This window comes from Phalacrocorax aristotelis, chromosome Z, assembly GCF_949628215.1.
Source record: "Phalacrocorax aristotelis chromosome Z, bGulAri2.1, whole genome shotgun sequence".
In the NCBI taxonomy this organism is placed as follows: domain Eukaryota; kingdom Metazoa; phylum Chordata; class Aves; order Suliformes; family Phalacrocoracidae; genus Phalacrocorax; species Phalacrocorax aristotelis.
Genome location: NC_134311.1, coordinates 1,334,141 through 1,355,936, shown reverse-complemented (window position 1 = coordinate 1,355,936; position 21,796 = coordinate 1,334,141). Strand labels below are relative to the sequence as shown.

General features: G+C 45.6%; 2 protein-coding genes across 4 annotated transcripts in view; both read left to right on the top strand.

The window, feature by feature from the left end:
- The first annotated feature begins 3,860 nt into the window (after nt 1–3,860).
- Nucleotides 3,861–11,468, top strand: RFESD (Rieske Fe-S domain containing). 3 transcript variants are annotated; one of them, XR_012657983.1, is made up of 8 exons: nt 4,288–4,479; nt 5,330–5,519; nt 5,610–5,644; nt 5,858–6,037; nt 7,558–7,737; nt 8,613–8,848; nt 9,653–9,942; nt 11,192–11,468. XR_012657983.1 is itself a non-coding variant. In XM_075078765.1 (4 exons), the coding sequence occupies exons 1-4, from the start codon at nt 4,402–4,404 to the stop codon at nt 6,149–6,151; spliced, it is 597 nt and encodes a 198-aa protein (XP_074934866.1). In that variant the 5' UTR covers nt 3,861–4,401; the 3' UTR covers nt 6,152–6,865. The 3 variants fall into 3 exon arrangements, 1 of the variants encoding a protein (XP_074934866.1); XR_012657982.1 differs by lacking the exon at nt 11,192–11,468 and having other exon boundaries at nt 9,653–11,165; XM_075078765.1 differs by lacking the exons at nt 7,558–7,737; nt 8,613–8,848; nt 9,653–9,942; nt 11,192–11,468 and having other exon boundaries at nt 3,861–4,479; nt 5,858–6,865.
- A 10,130-nt stretch (nt 11,469–21,598) lies between these two features.
- RHOBTB3 (Rho related BTB domain containing 3) overlaps nt 21,599–21,796 on the top strand; it is a 36,148-nt gene continuing 35,950 nt past the window's right edge. Inside the window, exon 1 of the mRNA XM_075079141.1 lies at nt 21,599–21,620. Within this exon, the coding sequence (XP_074935242.1) occupies nt 21,599–21,620 (22 nt within the window). The remainder of the gene's footprint in view (nt 21,621–21,796) is intronic.

Below are 21,796 nucleotides of genomic sequence, written 5' to 3'. Positions count from 1 at the left end.
AGCCATGAATTATTGTAATGAGGTCCTGTTAAAACATGCCATGAGGTCACCGTTTTCAGAGTGATGATGTCTTCTGTGAAAAGTCACCTCAAGCCCTGACTTCCTGGGAGGAAGCTGTTTGAGACTGAGGTGCTACAGCTACACGTCAGGCAGCGTCCGGTACCTTCATAAGTGACCAAACAGCACGAGCACCCACCAAGAGGCGGTTTCTATGGAACGGAGCGACGTGTAGAGGCGGGATTATTGTGTAGGTTGGTAAGAGCCAGAGAGAGCAAGGACGTGATTAGCCTCAGGTGCTGTGTCGCTGAGCCAGTGCTGATGTGTTGCCCCGAATAAGCAAGAAAAGGCCCTGTAAGAGCCAGCGAGACCCTGCACAAGCAGGTGCCTTGCCCCGAACTGACCTTCCTCATTCCCTGCCCGAGCAGCGCTCACCAGAGCCTAAATGCCTGCAGGCTCTAGGAGCTGACGAGCCCCACTTGGCACCTTCCTGTGAGAAGAGACGTTGCCATTAAAAAATGCTCTGCAGCTGCCGAAAGCCGCACAGGCGGCCGCGCTGTTCCCCACGCCAGCAGTGCCTGCGCTGGCACCACAGCCAGGGTCTTCTGGGGGGAGAAACAGTTTCACGTGATCACAGCATCAACACGATTCAGTTCATGTTCAGCGTCGCAGACTCCTTGATGGTGTCAGCTGGACCAGGGATCCACAGCAGCAACCGGGTGCGGGGATGTGCGTGTCCCTCCCGGGTCCGATGACAGCACCTAACACAGCTCCTGCCTGCGGGTACGGAGCTCTCGCTGTCACCCGCTCTGGTCTGTCAATCATTTTAATGCCTGTGTGCTATCATCAACGTACTGAGGGTATTGACACGCATATGCTACCAGCTGTAAACGTTGCACATCGATCGTGCCCGGTCCTACAGAAATAGAGCTCTCGTGTCCCAGAAAAAAATGTAGGTTTTGTTTAATTTGTAGTGTCAATGTGACAAAAATATTCAGCTGGTGAAGTGGGTGTAATGGAAATCTTGCAACTAAAAGTGGAGCTAAATGAGGATACAGTCTCAGTGCAGTATTCCTTCATCACTCTGCCTTGAAACACGCTAGGCGGGAATAAATACAGTGTTTTAGAACGTTTTGCCACATTTTACAAGCCACATCCCATTGCAGCGTGCCCGTTACAGCCCCGTGCTCGCTCTGTACAGCTCAGTCGTTAAATAATGCAAGAGTTACACCAGCCCGCCTGAAACGGAACGGTGGCATCTGCACGTTTTGAGTGCATTTAAACAAGAGCGACAATAAAAAAATGAGTAATTTCTTGGGCTGACCGACTTTTGAATGAGGTACCGCAAAAACCACAAAGGGCGTCCGAAATAGTCATGTGGCTTTGTAAGGATGACAAGCAAGTCGGGCTCTGAATGGGAGCAACGTGGGGGCAGTTTGCATAGCGGCAGCCATCCTGCTGGTCTTGCCCACTTCCGTAAGCCCTGTTTGACGCGAAAAGACACCAAAAAGGTGAAGAAAAAGAAAAAATAAGACAATATATCCCCAAGCTCAGCGCCAGCCCCCCAGCTCGGGCAGCGCAGGTGCCCCCGCCGCCGCCGCCCGCCCCGCAGCCGCCCCAGCACCGGCCCGTTGCCCACCAGCGCCAGCAGCAGGGGGGGCGCCGGGGGCGGACGGCTTGAGGCCGGTGGGGAAGGGGTCGTCCTCCATCGCTGCCGCACCCCACCCCCCCGCCGCCCGGACCCCAAGCTCCCCCGCCGGCGGCGCGGCGCTCCCCGCAGCCACATCGTATATGTAGAGGGGCTGCCCGTCATCCGGCGAGGGGGGTGGGTTGCACCCAGGGCGGATCACACGCCCCCCCGCCCCCGCCTCCGCCCCCGCCTCCGCCTCCGCCGCCGGCACCGGCACCGGCGGGCATCCCCGCCCCGGGCACCGGTGGGCACCGCCCCGCGGCTTTTCCCAGCCCCTAAACCACCCAGGCACCGGTGAGCATCTTCCCCCGACGGCTCAGGCACCCCGCCTCCGGCATCCCCACCGCAGCATCCCCAGGAGGGCAGCCGGGGAGAGCAGGGGGAGCTGGGGGGTGGGGGGTTCATCGCTTGTTCTGGTCTCCAGAGAGGAGCTGTCGGGACCCCCCGGCAGACCCCGGCAGCTGCCTGCCCCAACACCCGTGTCTCTGGGGCACGCCAGGCCCACTCCCCACACAGCAGTGATTTTTTTTTTTTTCCCCTTTCCTCAAAGGAGGAAGAGGAGTTAGAGCAGGGTACAGCACAGAATTACTATAACTTATAATCCCAGCTGTATTTCTATCTGGAAAACGAATTCTTCTGCCGCTCCCAAGCCCCTCAGGCTGCCGTTAGCACCACATGGCACTTGGCCACAGGGACGCCTCCATCCACTGCAGTGCACTGACTCAGAAAACATCAAAGCAGCCGAACTCTTAGGAAAACATTAGGAAAAATCTAGTAGGGAATCAACTTTGTGTGTGTGTGTGAACAGCCTTTTTTCTTTTTGACTGAAACATTTTCACTTCCATTGGCAGGTGCTGCTCTGGCAGCTGGTCGGTAGTGCAGGATTCTGTCATGGGACCTGTGGGGTTATGAGGGCTGTTGTATCCGTGCCTTGTTCGAATGGGTGGGTTTAATATGGTCATCAGCCTGGAAAAAACAGGAGCAAGCAAAACTGGTTCTTGTTTCACCTTAGGTAGAGTGTGAGGATTTCCCAAGGGACTGTGAGAGGGCAGGCAGACAAATCGCCATCTTAATGTGCTTTTGATGATAGGCGGGTGACAGTCGCCAGCTCAGCTATCCCCTGATCCAGGCTTAACGCCTGTGCTGTTTGAAGAAAGGGAGGAGGAGGCAGGTCTTTGTTCATCTGTTTCCAGCTGTGGAAGCAGCATTGTCCAGGTGGCACCGAGCTGGGGGCCAAGGTGGAAGAGGAGGAGGTTGTATTGGGTGAAAACCACCTTGGAGGAGGTCTGTTGCCCTTCCCTTATGCTGGGTCCCATCCCAAACTCAGGGACCTCTTCTAGACAAGAAACTGCAGCCTCCTTCGGGGCTTTCGCTGCCTCCTGGGCTGCTCTGCATTGGAATCTCTCATTTTCTGTTCAGACTTTGCAGGTACACGTCCACTTCGTGGGTGGGAAAGTGGCCAACAGCAGGCCTGCAGTAAGAGGGTCTAGTTACAGGTCTTTCCCGATGAGGAGTCCCCGGGCCTGTTCTTTTTCTAAAGGAACAAAGTCTTTTGCCACCATGCATGTAACAAACTCATTAGCATATTAACAAGCGCAGGTTGCCTCGAGGGCTTTCTTCTGGAGGACCTCCTATGTGCCAAGGCAGTTTTTAATCTGCAGTTAGTTGTAGATAAGCATGAAACTCTGTCTGTAAAATGAAGCCATTGGCTATTGATCATTTACACCAGCTGTGTCACGTAGGGTCCACGACGTCCTGACGGTCTGAGCCAGGTTTCAGGCTGGAGTGCCCGGATAATTGACGTATACAAGGCTGACTGTAGAAATGTCATCACTAAATGAACGCAGGGTTTGGTGCCAAGTGTTATTTTAATACTGGTTTGGACATACTTAACGTGTGTGTGTGTGTCTGATGTGTGTAGGTAAATGAGCATGTGTGTGTGTCTGTATCTCTATATGTGTATGCATACAGATATAACATTTTTTAGAGGTGTCTTCATAAGAGTGTTTCTAACTACAGACTTCTGCGTTTTAAGATTTTGGCCAATTTGGGAAGTTGATACGCAGGGAGAGCCAAAAAGTGATAGTAAAAAACTGGGGATTTCCTCTGTTTTTTGTGGTTAGTTTGCTACACGCTGTGCTTATTTTCAAAAGAAAAGAAGCGTGAATGCCTTATTGGATGGTCCTGCGGGTCCGACAGTGACGTTTCGCTTTCTGGGTAAGACTGGGTGGAAGTTCCTGTAAACTGGAAGGCAGGGACTCGGTCCTTACAGTTGATTGCATGATCAACCAGATAACAGCTGGCCTTGAAAATGCCACACTATTATTTACACCAGTCTTCCCGGTGTAACGGTCTATTAGGAAACAGGCAGTCGCTGATCCTGAATAAACACGTAACGTGGCGCGTGGCTCCAAGCCGGGTTCTGGTTCGGCGTGTCCCACTTGGGGAAGGTGGTGGTGGCATGGGCTTGCGGGGAGCAAGGTGGCAGGAGGAACCCGGAGCTCTCTTCTTCTGTTATCAGGCCAGCCCCAGCGTGTCCCCGCTGCTTATCAGTCCTGGCAGAGCCGCAGGGCTGAGCCTCCATACATCCTGCCTCTGGTGCACAGGGGCCGGCCCCGCTGCCTCCCGTTTGCACGTATAGAGGGGCCGGGACACACGTCGTTATGCGCGTGAACGAGGCAGGACCGTTGCGGTAGGCACAGCGAAGAGAGGCAATGCTGGACCTCGTTATTCTGAGCCTCCATTTCTTCATCTGCTTTCTCATCTCCGTTGCCATCTGGTATGGACCTGAGGTATGGTGTGGCTCGCTGCCACGCTGCTCCTCGTGGCTATGCACCCCTCTCCAGCGGGGGCCCCCCCGCCTGTGGTTCTCCTTTGGTCTCGGCACATACAAAGGCCTTTTGTAGCCTGATTTTTCAAAGGAAGCGAACATAGCATGGTTGTACTGGGAATTCGGAGGGAAGAGGAACATAGCAGCTAATTGTAAGCAAATGCAATAGGAAGGGAGCTTTTGTGGTAAAACTACTTACGTCCTCTGCTGGGAGATGAAGGGGCTGTTAGGCATTTGAAATACACGAAAGGAGGCACGGAGAGGCAGATACATTTGCTAAAAAGCCCAGGTTGAATACAGCTTCTCAATAAACAATTTTGTTTCCCATTTTGCAGGCTATATTTTCAGGTTTTTATCGACTTACATCAGTTTGTATTTCTAGCCATAGCATTATTTAAAGAGTATTGGGTTCACATGTAAATGGTTTACCCACTGCATAGCTAAATTGTATAGTATTTTCCAAGTAGCATCCTTGTATTTTTTTGCATGTAGCTTTCCCAAGGAAATGGTAATTAAAGTGTAGAGTAAATGAATAGTGATTTAGGATTTATCTTGCCTCAGCCTCAGGTGTCAGGCTTGCAACTGCTGGTGTTCCTAGTCCCAGTCCTGTTAGTGAACACGTTGGCCAAACATTATCACCAAACTCATGTGCTCGGCTTCATGTGCGTGTTGATAGTCTTGAGTACAAAACTTCTGCTCCTTTTGCTTCATGTGTTAAACGGGTCAGGGCTTCCTCCGGGATCGAGGCACCCGTTCTGCTTGTAGAAATTCAAACAAAAACTGTTTCATAAGGTGGCCTTTTGAATTTTTAGTGTTTTAAGGATGCAGATCCATGCAGCTCAAGCACAGGAACAGTTGAAACGTCACCGGATGGTCTTATATTTATTGGCAAAGAAGATGACATAAAGAGGTCCCGACGAGTAACGGCCAAAGTCGATGGCAGAGAAGTTGTTGTTTTCTACCATGAAGGGAAATTTCATGCTATGGACTCTCGCTGCTACCGTAAGATATTTGAACATCTGATCTCAATGTTGCAACCATGAAGCATAAAATCTGCTGCATAAATTAATACTGTGTTCTGCCATGTTTCAGATGAAGGAGGCCCTTTACGTCTTGGAGAAATAGAGGTACGTAAGCAAAATAAAAATAATGTAGTGGCGTAGAGTCATGTGAAAGCTCCAATACATTTTTTGAATACTTTTACATGAACGTAACGTCGAAAGAAATGGATATATACGTAAAATAGCAGACCGACATACAGCCAAATCATGAAACATGTCTTTTCGTCATAGAGATTCCTCCAGGAGAAGGGACTTACTATTTTTATCTTCTTCTTGCAGGATATCAATGGTCAAGCGTGTATTGTTTGTCCTTGGCATAAGTATAAAATCACTTTGGAAACAGGAGAAGGATTATATGAAGCAATCAACCCTTTGGAGCCATCACCAACACCACAGTGGCAATCAAAGGGAGTCAAACAAAGGATTCATAAAGTCACAATAGACAATGGAAATGTTTATGTGAGTCCTCCAGATCTGTCTGTAAGCTTTGACTCTGATTATTTTGCTGAGAAGTACAAAAATAATGGCGATTTAGCTATGGAAAAACAAAGCAACTCACAAGTGGCAGAGTGAGCTGCGGCCAGAAAGCAGAATCCCTGTGAATGCACCAACGAAGAACTATTGTTGTGAGATAAAAATGTATTGTGGCCATAAAGATTGCCTCCAGATTAAACTCTAGTGTTAATGTTATGTTAAAGCATTGAAACACGTAGAATTGAGTAAGATAAGAAGCTCTGCATTGTCAAAAATGTGACTGATCTTGTGCCAATGATTTTTTCTTTTTTTTGTCACTTGCCTTTCAAAAAGACTTATTTACAGCAGAGTGCTTCATAATATTTGATATTTTAGAAATTCTGTTTTCCTAGAATTGTTTTAATTTTTAGGAGGGAATGTAGTATATTACTGCTTATAAAAGACATTAGAGAGACTAGAGCAAATAGTTAGGTGTAAAGGTTATGTTTATATACCCAAACAGTTTATACTTCTGATGCCTTTAGTGTAAATGACATGGGAATTTTTAACTTTTTAAATAAGCGAGCAATCTCTGGGTGTTTATTAAGTGCCACAACGAGAAACACAAAAGTTGTCTGTATTTTAGTGACCTTCTTTACGCCTATTTGTGTATTACTACTGTGATTCTGAGGTAGTATTTATGCTCCCTCTCATTGAACTCCTTGTGGTAGTTCATCAAATATCATGATGAGCATTTGTCGTGGATACTTGTGCTTCCTGAGTCTCCTGGATATGAAAGAAGCTGTTGTGTATAAAAACATGATACGTAGCGTAGTGGCTCTTGTTTGGTTGGTTTTATTTATGGTAAATATGTTTTTATACTTTAGAATTATGAACCTTCGAAAAAATGTACTTTCATTTTAGAGCCAAAAGTTGGGTTTCTTTATGTACGATACCAGATTTGCCCCAAGAACCCCTCCGAGAAGTTTCCCCCCAAGCTGTGCTGTACGAGGGGCAAACTGGGCTCTGGGACACAGTGGGTTCTCCTTCCCAGCCTGTGGCGTCTGGGGTACGGAGATGCTTGCATGGCTGCCGTTCTTCCAGGTGTATTTTGGGGTGATTTGTTGGCTGTTTGCAAAGTTTGGCCATAATCAGGGTTGGTGTGAAGTTGCCTGGTCTGTAAGTTTCTCTCCTGCGTGCAGTGGGTTCTCTTGCTTTTGATGTATCTGAGGGATAAATAGGTCTGTGTCAACTCGGTTCCTATAAATGTATTTAAAAGTAGTGAGGCATAGGGAGATATCAGAGCAAAACTTCTGTGCCCGATTGATCACAATGAAAAAAGCAAAGCACACAATCAATTTATTTCACTGCATTTAAATTTAGATTGAATTTAAATTTATTTAAATTGATTTTAATTTAGCTGCCCACCTCTGATCATGCCTTTTTATACAGTTCTTGTGGTTGATAGGGAGAAGTGACACCTTCAAGGTGCTGTTGAGCTGACCTGTTTCAGTTTTGTATTTTAGAAGAACCACAGCATGGAAACGCTCTCCTCCTCCTCCTCCTCCTCCTCCTTTTGCTGACCACTCAGCCAGCCAGCGCCGACGAGACCAGGTGCAAACGCCTGCCTTCTGTCAGATGAGTCACAGCTTGATCATCTGCTAGAAAATGCTGTTGTTTACTGACCAGTTCTGTGGGATTTATTGGTTGGTTTGTTTTTTAAAAGAATACCTGACCTTCCCTTTCCGACTGCTCTCTCAGCCACGGGGTAGGTGGAGGAAGGTGAGGCAGGTGGGGAGGTGACACCGCAAGGGGCCTGGAGCACGCATCCCTTTGGGTGGTGCAGAGGGGGACAGAGAGTCGCTTCCCTTCCCTCCCTCCTCACCCACCCACCTGCACGTGCATTGATGTCTTGTCCTAGTGAGAGACATGGTTTGTGTAAAAGTAAAGTATTGTAAGGTCTTCAGATGTACCTGCGTAGACTCATGTGATTACTTAGGTACTATTTTTATTGTTGTTTTTTTCTTTCTTTACGTATTGCGTTGATAGAAATTGAAAATTTCAATTAATAAAGATGCAGTTCAATCCAAGAAAGCACCACTTATGAGTAATATGCTATTGCCAGTATGACATTTAGTAGAATGTCAGTAATAGGAAGTTTTACCTGAAAGCTTCACAAACACGTTCATGTGAGTGGAAGAGTGCTCATGCTCTTGCAGAATTGAATTTTCTGGCTAAAATCCAGAAGAGCCTTTAATCGTTTGTTTACTGTAATGATCATATGAAATCAGAGGAACTGCATGTCCGGGCTTAGGTAAGTCCCTGTTCTTCACTACTTCTCAAGAATAAGAACTACCTGCAAGCTTTTAAGGTGTTTCTGCTTTTATTTTAAACATGTTCCTATTCTCAGGGAGATTGCATGAATTTAATCTCTAAAGTTTGTCAGTTAGTTTGATTTCCCCCCAGTTTTCTTGTTGATGATCATAGACAGAACAGAATTATCAACTCCAGTGGCTGTGAGCAAAGGAGTGAGTTGGATGGCTGTTAGGTTTTCTTTTTTTTGTCTTTTTTTTTTTAACAGAAAAGAACAAAACCTACAGTGTGGTAAAGCTGCTACCTTAAAAAAATATATGGACTATTCTGTTTTCTTTGTGTGAGATTTGAAGTGCCTGAATGTGCACCTGATTTGAAAATACTGAATTGGACATTTCTGAGCCTCTTGTCCTGCCAGCCCTCCCTAGGTCTCCAGTCATACTGGCATATCGTGTGAAGACATGGAGAACGTGGGGGTCACCCTGAAAGGGAGCGAGTCAGGAGGTGGGTAGGGAGAGATGGAGGGGGAACACGGGGGGAGCTTGGATGTGATGGGAGAGCGGGGAGGGCAAGCGCCGGCGCTGGGTGAGAAGCGAGGAGAGCCAGGACAGGTGAGAAGAGGACGTGATCTCTGTGGGAAAATTTGGAAAAGGCAGCAAAAGCCACTTTTGGGAGCAAGGAGGCTGAAGCGGGGGGATGGACAGACACATCCAGGGAACCACTGGTTGGGGTGGAGGACGGCTGGGTCCTGGCTGTTTGCAATTAGAGATTAACAGCAGGACAAGGAGGAAGACGAGGGGTGGTTAAGTTAAGGAATTTAAGGGGTAATGAAGAGACAGAAGGAATGAGGGAACGAGAAGCTGTGGGCAAGAGATCAAAAAGTCACTGGCTGGGTAATTGTAGCTTCCTGGAGAGATGTGTTAATGAGAGCAATGTAAAGATCAACCCTTGTTGCTGGTGATAGTTTTGGGGCTTTAGTTTAATTTGACAAATGAGCAAACATCATCTGTTTTCCCACCATTATTCAGCCAGGCAAAGAACAGAGAAATATATTTTGTGCTTTGGCTTGAAAGCTTTCATGGTGACTCTGTGAGATGTTCAGCTGCTTTCACAAGCAGCTTGAACAGAATAAACAACTTATATTTATCCTATCATGGGGCCATCTTTTCAAGAAAGGCAGGTGAAAACTCTGACTGTAGTAATTTGAGCTGCAGCTTAAGCCTTGACCTGACGTAGCTGCACCGTAAACCTTAATTAGACAATATTAACGCTAAGGCTGGATGCCGTACGTTTTCCTTCTGCGTGCAGTGCCTTGTTCTGCGATGTCCCCTTGACTTTGCTTGGTGCGGCACGTGAAATGAAGGACAGCTTCAATGTGAAAAGTGCTGGGAAGTCAGGACTGAGAAGCTTATGAACGGTCCCCATATGGAGCACCTACAGCGGTGGAGCAGTCTCTGCAGGATAGGAGATCACACCAGGCAGGGAGAAATGTCGAGTCTGCAGGAAAGCAATTTCAGAACCAACCTTTCACTACTGAAGCCCTTTTCAAGAGCACTGTACAGCTCCTAATTTCATGCTTCATTTTGGAATGAAATCAGGTCTGAAGTTTGGACCTGCTCTTTGTGATATGATTAGGAAAAGTAACTCGCATTTTTCCCTGCTGATCGCGCAAAGGCGGGCTGCGAGAGGCAGCGCCCACCGATCCCCGAGTGTCCCATCGCTCTGCCCGCTTGGCTTGGCAGCTGCTTTCGGAGGTTACTGCAGAGAACAGGGCATGGGGAATGGAAATAATGCTGCCGGAGGGGTACGTGAGCCTCTGGTTGTCTGTGGGGAGACTGTCCTTCGCTGGGGCTGCCTGGGAGAGCCGGACCCACAGCGCATCTGACCCCTGGGGGCTTCCCGCGGCCAGCAAGTTCAGCCAGCGCGGCCGGTGGCTAAACCGGCACAGTGCTGAGGGGGCAGGATGCTGGAGGGGTAGGTGAGGTGTGAGGGGGTGTCGTGGGTTGGGTCAGTCCTTTGAATTCTGTCCAGCAAACAGGGTTGGTTTTTTCTGTAGAATTTATTAATGCAAACCTACTGATTTTGTTAAGTGGAATTATTTACTTGGACAAATAAGCACAGCTGTCAACATCCGACACCCATAAGTTACTGAACTAGGATAAAAGTGAAAATCCCAGTTTTTCTTGGAGGTACACAACCAGAGAAACCAATGCAAATATCCTGAATAGCCCATTAATGACTCGTCTTCTGTGAGATGAAGAGAGTGCCCTGACAAGCACTGGCTGTGATGCCCAAACAGTGGGATTGTTTTGCTAAAAGAGGTGTTTGAGAAGTGTGTGTTGTTGTTGCAGACTGCGGTAGTTAGAAACCCAAGGCTTATGAAGGAAAGTCTACTCCGGAAATAATGATCGTATACGAAAGTTCTGGTAAAATGTAGGTTATTTAAAGTTATAATTAATATAACGCTGCAGATTACAATGGACTAATGAAATTATTTAATCTGTGGCTTTCCATGTTCTCTTGGTGTTTTGCTGAGGCTGTGGTTAACTTAGGACCCAAACAACACAGATATTACAGATAAAGGTGGTATCTTTTTATTAAGCCAGCCACTGAGGTTGGAAAAAGTACTAAAGCTTTCAGGCACACCAGAGTAGGGCTGTAGTACCCGAAGGCTTTTGTGATTTATTTATGCTTACATATGAGTTGTTTAATAGGAGATGTTACCTCTGCTTGCAAATTTCCTGCCTTGATTTCAATTAATATCCCAGACACATAGGTATAACCTCCTTCAATTAAAAGGTATCATTGTTTTTTAACCTGGAAAAATTGCATGCTTGTTTGGTGCAGATAGCTCCAGGGGAAGTTGCATACCTCTGTAGCTGCAGTTTGGCCCTGGGAAGCACAGAAGAGCAGAGCAGTGCTGTCCTTCCCCTGTGTGCGTTACATGACTTGTGGCGTTCCCGGTGCCATACTGGGTCAGCACCCAAGAAACCAGCACCGTCATCTGCGTTTGAAAAGCAGCAGCTGTTCAGGAGGCTGTCTCACCTTGCAGTGCTCATGGTATTTGTCATGAGCCTCAGCACTGAAAGAAAACCTGAAGCTCAACATCAGTTTGGAGATGCAGGTGTTCTTGTGAATTTTCATTATCTGTTTGGCTACTCTAGCATATGCTAAGCAGAGAGGAGGCCTGATGTTAATTGAATTTATGTGCAAGCCCAAAAGCAAACTCCTGCACGCGGGTCGGGGCCACCCCCAGTACCAGCACAGGGTGGGGGATGGGGGAATGGGGGGATGGAGAGCAGCCCTGCGGAGAAGGGCTCGGGGGTGCTGGGGGACGAGAAGCTGGACGTGACCCAGCAGCGTGCGCTCGCAGCCCAGACCCCCAGCCGTGCCCGGGGCTGCATCCCCAGCAGCACGGGCAGCAGGGCGAGGGAGGGGGTCCTGCCCCCCTGCCCCGCTCTGTGAGACCCCCCTGCAGCGCCGCCTCCAGCTCGGGGCTCCTCGGCACGGGACAGACACGGGGCTGCTGGAGCGGGGCCAGAGGGGGCACAGAAATGCTCCGAGGGCTGGAGCCCCCCTGCTGCGAGGCCGGGCTGGGAGAGCTGGGGTTGTGCAGCCTGGGGGAGAGAAGGCTGCGGGGAGACCTTATTGCGGCCTCCCAGTGCTTAAAGGGGGGCTGTGGGAGGGATGGGAGCAGCCTCTTTAGCAAGGCCTGCTGTGACAGGACAAGGGGGGATGGCTTTAAACTAAAGGAGGGTAGATTTAGACTGGATATAAGGAGGAAATTTTTTTTACAATGACAGTGGTGAAACCCTGGCCCAGGTTGCCCAGAGAGGTGGTCGATGCCCCATCCCTGGGAACGTTCCAGGCCAGGTTGGACGGGGCTCTGAGCGACCTGATCTGGTTGCAGATGTCCCTGCCCATGCAAAGAAGGTTGGGCTATAGGGTCTTTGAAGGTCCCTTCCAACCCAAACCATTCTGTGATTCTATGATTTAATGTACTGTACTCCTGCTTAGTTTTTCCATTGCTTTTTTACAACTGATAACTGATTAACTATATAGACAAAACATACTGGTTTTTAAAAATATGTGCTCCTTATGTGTTGATTCTTATCCCAGTGGGGTTTGCTTCTGTAATTTGGGCAACGCAAGCTTTAAGAGTAATTATTAGTTCATTTCTACGGACATCTTTTACACAATTTTTCTTTGCTGTGCAGAATGGAATCCTTTCCAAGAACATTCGTAGCAGTAAAATACAGTAAGTCAGTACTATTTCCTCACATAGCCTGCATTTTCAAATTTGATCAGTCAGTTCCTTGGTGAATACCAGCTCTACTTCATAGGTGTGAAACTGAAGCAGAAGTTAACATTTGAAATGTCCCCTGGCTTTGGTAAAGGTGAGTATTCCGCTAGGAAAAAAAGTGTAAGTACTGAAAATGAAATAAAAATAATACAAAATATGTTTTTCGAATTCACCCAAACACTCTGCCTGCATCTTCTCATTGCAAAATCAAAACAGAAAGGAATCAAAAAACTCCTTTGGGCTAAACAAAATAAACCCAATTTCTTGTCTTTTTTAAGTTCAAAAGAGACAAAAGCAGAGCTGTTCTAAATTCCCTTCCTGAGATGTCAGATAAGCAACACCACTTGTAGCTGCTGCCCCTTGCAAAGGGTGTGCTCTTTAACAGTGATGACTAGCTTTTCCATTACTTAAGCAATGGCATATTTATCCACTTCCAACCCGTACGAGGCTGCTTGCCAGGCAGCTCCCGAACCCTCCCTGCGCCTGGCTCTGCAGGGCTCACCCCAGAGCTGCTCTCAGGACCCGGGGGACCGTGTATTCCACCACCCCAGCTGCCAACGAAATGCATGCGCCCGTGAGAACCGGGGGCTCCTGCTGTAGCTGCAATGGTTCAGGTGGTTGCCAGCAAAAGCTAGAAATGCACGCAGATGGTCTGTGCCCGTTCCTTGGATGACTTTGCTCAGGGTACTTTGCAAGCAGCTGCTGATGGCTGCGTGGCAAGGCTGGGCTCCTGTGGCCGTCCTGCTTGTGGACCTGCTGCGGGGTAGCTGGGAATTGGTCACCAGGCTGATTACAGAGGAGGATGGGGTTCCTGCAGGACCCTCCTGGTCCCTTTATAAAGGACCTGCGGGTGGGAAGAATGGCAGTGAGAATATCAGCTTTTATGGCCAGAGTTCTTCCAGGTAAAATAAAAAGTGCAAGTTCACCCTGGGACCCCTGACAAAATCCTGGTGTTTAACATACATAAAACAGCCTTCTGCAATATCATCTCCATACCTCAGCAGCAACATGAATGTTAGTAAAGAATGAATACTGCTAACGAAATCAAGGTCATTCACGGATCGCCCATCTCCAAGTTTCCTTGCAGCCAGGGAAATGGAACAATGGAGGGCAACGTGCCCAGCAGCCAGCAAAACTTCAGGTGGTTGTTTCAAAGGGGAGGAACTGAGTTTCCAAAACAAGCAGCCTGCACTCTTTGCAAGATCTTTCTTAACCCAGTGTCGTGGTTTAACCCCAGCCAGCAACTCAGCCCCACTCAGCAGCTTGGTCATCGCACCCCCGCAGCAGGATCGGGGAAGAGAGTTGGAAGGGTAAAAGTGAGAAAACTGGGTTATGATAAAGATAGTTTAATAATTGAATAAAATAAAATAGTATTAATAATAATGATTTGTAATGGAAAGGAAAATAACAGAGAGAAACAAAACCCAAGAAAAGCAAATGATGCAAATGAAATGAACCGTCTCTGTGTTATCAACACCTTTCAGCACAAATCCAAAACACAGCCCCGTACGAGCTACTGCGGAGAAAATTAACTCTACCCCAGCCAAAAGCAGCACACCCAGTGGCACCTGGTTGTGTACACATCTGAGAACTGACTGTAGCTGTGTCCTGTCCTGCTGAACGTGGGGCATGTGTGATGCTTACTCTGTTGAGACGGGACCTTGGCACAGCGCTGCATGGTACCTGGGAATGGCACCCAGTCACAGGTTTCCTCCAGTTTGGATTAAGAGGAGCTAAGGCTCATGGTTATGTGCGTATATACATATTATACAAACTTTCTCTGTAAATAAAGCTCCAGCTGCTAGGCTATAGCACATGGTGAATGGCAAATGGGGTAGCTGTGACATCATTTCTTCATTCGATGTTCAGCCTTTTCAGAGTTTGATAATCCAGGTTCCAATAGACAAACGTATACATTGCAATTTAGGGTTATCGTAGCAGCTGAAAAACCAGTTTTATGGGGGCACAACTTAGCGACACTTTTAGGAAGAGTGCCATCATTTGGCTGTGAAGCACAACCTGGGCTGCATGAGGATCCCACCGAACAAACGTGCACGGTTCACCCTCTCCTGGCATGATGCAGGAAAGGGGTCGAGTCTCACACCACCTTTTTTCAAATGCAAACCCATGACAGCCTTGAAGTTAGGGGCAGAACTTTCGGAGCAATAATTAGGCTAGGAGGTTTTAAAGGAAGTCTGTATACCAAGATATGGGAATCTCATACTGCCCCCCAATTAGTGCCCTTTGATGCAAAGGCAAGTTCAGCAAAATTCCTTAGGTGAATAAAGACACAGGCACATACACTGTTTTGCAGGATTAAAGACCTATGTCCAGTAGTTTGCTTCTGTACTTATGTGTTAAATATTCTCTGGCTGCTGAGCTTTGTTTTACCTTAATTGCTCTGTGTATGCCTCAAACTGTACTGCCGTAATGTCCAAGTTTTCATTGACAACAACTTATCACAATTTTCTAGCAAGATCAAAGGATAATGATCCCCATTATTCCTGGCAAATGAGGCAAAAATTAACATAAACGGTGCTTGTTAACTTCGGTCCAGTCCCATATCTCTGAACTGAGATGCTGAAATCCTGTGTTTTGGTTTCTTTTTCTCTGAGTACATAATAACATACAGCTCTTTTATGTGAAACAACAGCTTTCTTCAATGGTGGTTTCAGGTAAGCACTGTGTACTTGAATGAATCACAGCATAAAGTGTCAAGAAAATGAGAGATGGTTAGTCATTGTCCATTAAAATTGGTTTCAAGGGACTTGCCTGATTTTATTTAAGTATTCTAGCAATGAGAAAATTCATTAAGAGTAACTAGAAATTTTTCACCTCTATATTGAATTCATTCACTCAAGCTGTAAGTGAGCTTACAGCTCACTTTTGCTCAAAACTGCAAAGTTTTGAGACAAGAATGTTTTTTAAGCTGTCATGGTCGTAGTTGCTATCCCAACCCCGTGCTAATAGCTCGGTAATGGATTTGAGACTCTACATCCTCGTTGCCTCTTAATCTGGAATGTAGCAAGAGAATTGAAAGCTACAGAGAAGAGGAGAAGGTGGGAAGTGAAGGTTCATTGAGACCCAGGTTGCTTAACGGGAGCTGCAGCACCAAGCGATGCCTTCCGATCTCTGAGCATCTCCCCGGTCCCGTCGGGAGCCGTGGCGGTTTCCTGGAACGCGGGTTCAACATGACACCATCCCTGCACCCCGCTGCCCCAGGGGTATGGATGAAGCTCCAGCTGGAGGTCTGGGGGCGAGAGAGAGGCTGTGTCGGGGGGTCACGGGCACGGCTTGGCTTTGGTGGAGGCACCGCTGGTCGAGAGAGCCCAGAGCTGCTCTCTCCTGGCTGGAAACCCAACAGACCTTACTCAAGGCGTGTGCAATTAGTGTACAGCTAACGACAGCAGAGTATGTAATCTCTAAAGAAATTGAATTCTGTCATCAAAATATCTTTAATGTGCTCGAGTAATTAAGCTTTCATTTTAAAAAACTTGCTTGAAAATATACAGCTGTGGAGGTACAGGGTAGTGTGGCCAGAAGGAAGAAAGGACAATAAGAACAGCTAAATGAATATTAGTTGATTCTAGCAGAGCAGAGAGTTTGGAAAAATTCTGGGAAGGCCTCCATTAGTATTGAAAACAAATGAACAAGAAATAACAGCACAAGATCTATTTAAAACACAGCATTTTAACATCACTCTGCTGCTGTTTCCCTTCCTTAGAAATAACTTTTTCATTTGAATTTCCCAATAATAATGTTGATTACTGTATCTTTAATGCTCATTTTTGCCATTAGGCTTAATAATCAGACCCGAGAAGCTTCTGAGGAACTGCAGTTATTTAATAGTGTGTGAGTATCTGCTGCAGTTAATTTGACAATATGGGTAGCTCATCACCCAAAGGAAGAACAAGATAAGTAAAACTTCTGCTGGCTGCAGTCAGAAAAAAATGTATGTGATAATCTGGTTGTTTATTTTGACACAGTAAAGGTAGTATTTAATTACTGTTAAAGTCATAGAAGTAAAGACCCATTAATATTCTAATAAGAAATCACTTTGTGAACTTGTTTTAATTCTCTCTCTACACTTTATGCCAGTGTTTATACCTTTTAAAAGGATATTTTTGAAGTTTCTTACTATTTTGTCATTCTTTGCTGTACTCCATTTGATTTTTTTTTTTTTGCTTGTGTGTCCCCATTGCTCTGCTGTGAAGGCAGAGCATCACACGGTGTGTACAAGGAGAACTGACCTCAGCCCTAATCCTTACATACACAGGAACATATCACATAAGGTATTTCTATATACTACTAACCCATTACTTTGCTGGCAGCTCAGTTTTAGATTAGTACAAATGTTTTGACTCACAGAGAACCAAAAATACTCTTAAAGACTGAAGCTTTTCAAATAAGTCCCACTTGTATTTTTTCTTTTAAATTTTCATGTTTTCATGTAGCAAGAGGTAAGCCCAGCCATTAGGTAACTCTACTCCTGGACTTGAAGCACGATTTATTTTTGGTATGCTGTATATTATTTTGGTTTAAATTATCTTGAAAAGACTTTTGTTAATAAGCACCGGCTGCATAAATCATTGCACACAGACCTTCTGAGCTTCCAGAAGGGGAAACTAAATGTAAAATCGGAATATTCTGTCCCAGCAGAACACATTTTTGTCAAAATTAAACCAAAGAAGAGACTAAAACTGTCTTGGAGGGATGTTTTTGAATAAAAAACTGTTTGTAAAACACACGGGAAAGTCTATGAAACGAGAAGCTTATAGAAAACCACTGTTGCTGTTAAAGAGAAAACACAATTGATTTTGTTCCTTGTAGCTTGTTTTCCACTTTGTTTTACCTTGCTCCCAAATGTTTTGCTCCACTTGGTCTTTTTCGAACATCATGCCCCTACTTTCCTATTTTTGTTAGACGAAAAAGCATTGTTAGGCAACCCTGGCAACGTTTCTGGAGATACGAATCTACACTCAAGACTATGGCTTAAGTTGCTGCCAAATACGTAACTGAAAATCACGCTGTAATTTAAGACTCTTCACTGTAGAAAACTGAAGATTACAGATGATTCAAATATAACTCTCCCCCGCCCCAACCCAAGAACTGCCAAATCTTTTCTTACAGAAAAAGCCCGGGTATTTTTTTTTGTAAATGTTTTTGGAGAAGAAAAAACTATGTCAAATGTGTGCCTGAAATGTTATCTTTTAGTAGTACTTACTATTTATACTTCAATTGTAAGAATGTCAGAGCATCTTAATTATTTGGAGACACATCCAGTGCCTCTGAATTGAAAGTAAGGCAATAATAGGGCTTTTGCCACAATAAAATTGATGCTATTTGTCATATGCTGCTTCTGTCTTCAGTTTTAAGCTGGGAAATGAGATATCATTAGCAGGCTATGAACATGATTTTAGAAAACATTACCAATTCTGCTCTTTCTTACGATTCAATTGAGAAAAAATAGGAAAGGAGGAAAAAAGATTTATAAAATTTAAACAAAATTGCATCTTTTACATTAAAAAAGTGATGTTTTACTATGAGGTTAACTTTCAGTTAACCAGAGAAGCAGATGAAAATCTATTAATGCATATGCTGCCATCAGAGGAGCACCACATCTGCCATGAAAAAGGAAATACAAGAAGTAAAAAAGAAGTTTAGGCAAGTTACTGATTGCAATGTTTGCTAGACCTTCGTAGACACTAAGTGGAGAACAAACCATGTATGTAACTTGTATGTGTGTTCTTCTCATGCAGCTCAACCAACTCTCTTTGCAATTGCTTGCCAGCTCCCTCCTCAAGTTGTCTGGCAATTCTTTCAGTTTTTCTGCAGTATCAAGAATAGTGTATTGTTACAATATAGGAAAATTCCTCTTCTTGCTATTTCTTTGCAATATGAAAATTTTGGGCCCTTACTGCTAATCTGTTTTGACTGTTTCTGCACAGACCATCTTTCATGCTGACCAGTCTGGCCTTTTGGCCTCATTTTTCTTGCAGCTACAATACTACAGATAAAGCAATAAACACTGACCCTGGTTACCGCAAAACATCTAGTTCTAATCAGACAGTTTACGCCTGTGCACACTCCAGACGAACAGCAAATACAAGGTAATTTGTGGTTACTTTTGTTTACGTCAACCTAGAGAAAGTACAGCTAAAAGTATAATCCTGTTGTATGGGTTAAGTCAAGGTTTCTGTTTCAGTTTGGAGAGCTGGCATTCATAAATGTCTGATTTTACTGAAAACTTTTTACTTGAAAAATTAGCAAATACGTCCTGATCCTCCTTAGTGATTTCAGAGGTGAGGTGTTTAGTGCAGTTGACCACTTCAAATTAAGAAAGACCCATATCCCCAAGACAACAACAACAACAAAAATTCCAATAAACTATTGTGAAAATAAAAAATGACACAGAGCTGTGAATTTCCGTCTCCCTCCTCTTCAGAAGGAACTATTTGCAGACCTGATTTCCAGACGAAGCAACACTTAGAGAGTCATGTTGTCCATACCTGTCCATCTGTCAGCTCTTAGTAGCAAATTTTGACTAGAGTGGAATGGTGGTTGAAATGCTTTGAAGGTTGTAAATGCCTATTAGTTATATAAAAATAGGCAGTTCAGTAGAGAGACATCAGTAACAAGAGACAACAGCCAAAAAGGGACCCTTCTGTAACTGTGCATTGGCACATCAGGATGTGGTTCAGGAGGCCTGGGGGTGTTGGGCTGTCGGTTGGACTTGATGATCCTAGAGGTCTTTTCCAACCTTAGTGATTCTGATTCTATATGATTCTATGCATTATATACCCAGGATCTGAGGCAGGAAAATATTTATTCAATGGCTTCTGCTCTTAAAAAATCCATTTATAAAGACATTTTTGTTTTTGTCCTTTTATCACATGCCATTTCTCACATTGCACGTATAGTTTATCACCCAGCAAAGGCTCCTGAGCCGCCAAATACCTCCTGAGTGTGTGCTCCAGTTTTGGAATAAGTGTGCAGAAGAACGTGGGAGGCTCTGAGTTCAAAATTCAGTGATTTTCTTTTACAGTGAAGGCAGTGAAGACAACATTCAAACCCATGAAAAACATTTAGTTTCCACACACAGATCACCCTCTCTCTTGCTGCCTTGAAACACGCTTTTGTAGTTAGAGGTATAGAGACAGCAGGGGAGGCTGAGAACTATTGGGAACTAGGAGTATTAAGCAGCTGTGAAATCCTTACAGAAAGGAAAATAGGAAAGTAGAAAGAAGATAAAAAACCAGCTGATTTAAAGCCTAGATCTGAACCGGTTCTTTGGATTTTTGGAAACAAAAGCAATTTTTCAAATATGAAATGGCCATCCAATGACCACTTGGAAGACGTTTAACATCCGTATAAGGAAAACGAATTAAAAATGTGCTCTGTCTTCTAATTCTGGAGAAGTGCAGTTGTATAAAAAGATTTAGAAGGTAACTTTAAATGGGAAACTTAATCCTGGTGAAATATTTTTATGAGTCATTGAGAATTTACAACTTTGGTAGGTGAATAACTGTTCTTGTGCATATACTAGATGGTAGATATCTGTATATCTAGGTATAATCTGTGTTCTTTAATTTTCTCTTCTTAAAATGCACATTAACTCACATGTTGAGCTGACATTATTAGATCATTTTCACTTACCTGATATAATGAATGCTACCTGTACACCTGCAATACGTTTTTAATAAGGAAAACTAGAAACTTTACACATTACTGAACAAAACTGGGGGTGCGCAAAGGGCAGAGCTTCTGCAGGAGCACGTTAAGTAGTTTTGAGGCACTTCTCCCTGCAGAAATCATGCACTGAGTCACTCAGTCTTAAGCGCTTATCCAGGGGCTCATAAAGCAGATTAAAATAGGCCAGAATTTTCAAAAACATGCTGATCATATGCCATCCCTTCCCTGCCCCCAAACCACAGGAGCATCTCCTGCCAAGGTGGTCCCACGCCCCTCCCAGCACCTTGTGGAAGGGGCCACCCAGGCAGCAGGGACCTGTGGCATGGTTTGGTATGTTTGGCCGGGCCACCCCGGAAGAGACCTTCCCCACCCCTTCAGTGGGGAGCACCTGCCCCTTCCCCATGCCCCTTGGTGCTTGCTCTGTGCCAGCCTCTCCCCGCAGCTCATCCTCGGCCCCCAGGCCAAGACAATGAGCCTTGGCAAGGAGAAGAGAGCAGGCTGGTGCTCCTCTGCATGACGTGGCGTTCCATGCCCACCTTGGGACAATGGCATCTGCTTCTAAAACAGCAGAAATAGCATGTAAAAACTTTCTTGATCCTTTGACCTGCATGCTAATGCAATTAATAGCTCTTGTTAATGACATGAGCATTACACGGTGCAGCTGTACATCTACAGCTGGGGATTCTGTCTTCTCCTGCCGCATGTAGCGTTGTTTCAGCCCTTCACCTCTTCAGGAGGGTGAGGTGTGTAGGCAGCAGATGTGTCCTCCTTGTGATAGGAGAACTTGTTCCCTCACCACCGAAGGCAACAAGCTTGGGGGGATGTTCTTCCACCGGAGCCCTGCAGCCGCAGAGCTGGCTTCTGGTAATCCACGGCTCACCGTCACTGCGCTAGCAGTGAGCTTCCACAGCTCAGTAGCTGCTTGCACAGCTCTGTTCTGCTCCAAACTGCATCCGGCTTATGTTGAAAAAATATCATTTTTCTTTGTCCTTCTCCTCCCATCAGGTCATATTCCACTTCATATTTTTGATTCAATATTGGGCTGATGTTACATTATTTGATCTGATACAGTAACACTAGAAAAAAATAGAGAAAGTAGATGTTAATAAACATCCAAGAGTAGGCAACGTTTACAAGAGTGTTCCTCAGATAAGAAACCACAAAACTGGGTCTGGGGTCTGTCTATCACTGGAGGTGCCGTCGGAGGCTGGTGGTATGTTCAAAAACTACTTCAGTGGGGCCTAGGGCGCGCCGAAGCGATGGGGCTGGCTGCCGTTCCTGGTGAGGTGATAGGGTCTGTGACAGAGAATCAGTCAAGGGACACGTAGGTGAATGCAGTGTGTTGGGAAGGTGTCGGAGAGGCTCCGGTGAAGCCCTGCATCACTGGCATTTGGAGGAAGGGTGGTAAGTATGCTGATAAAGGGGGTCGTGTGGGCATAATAATCCTCTTGCATTTT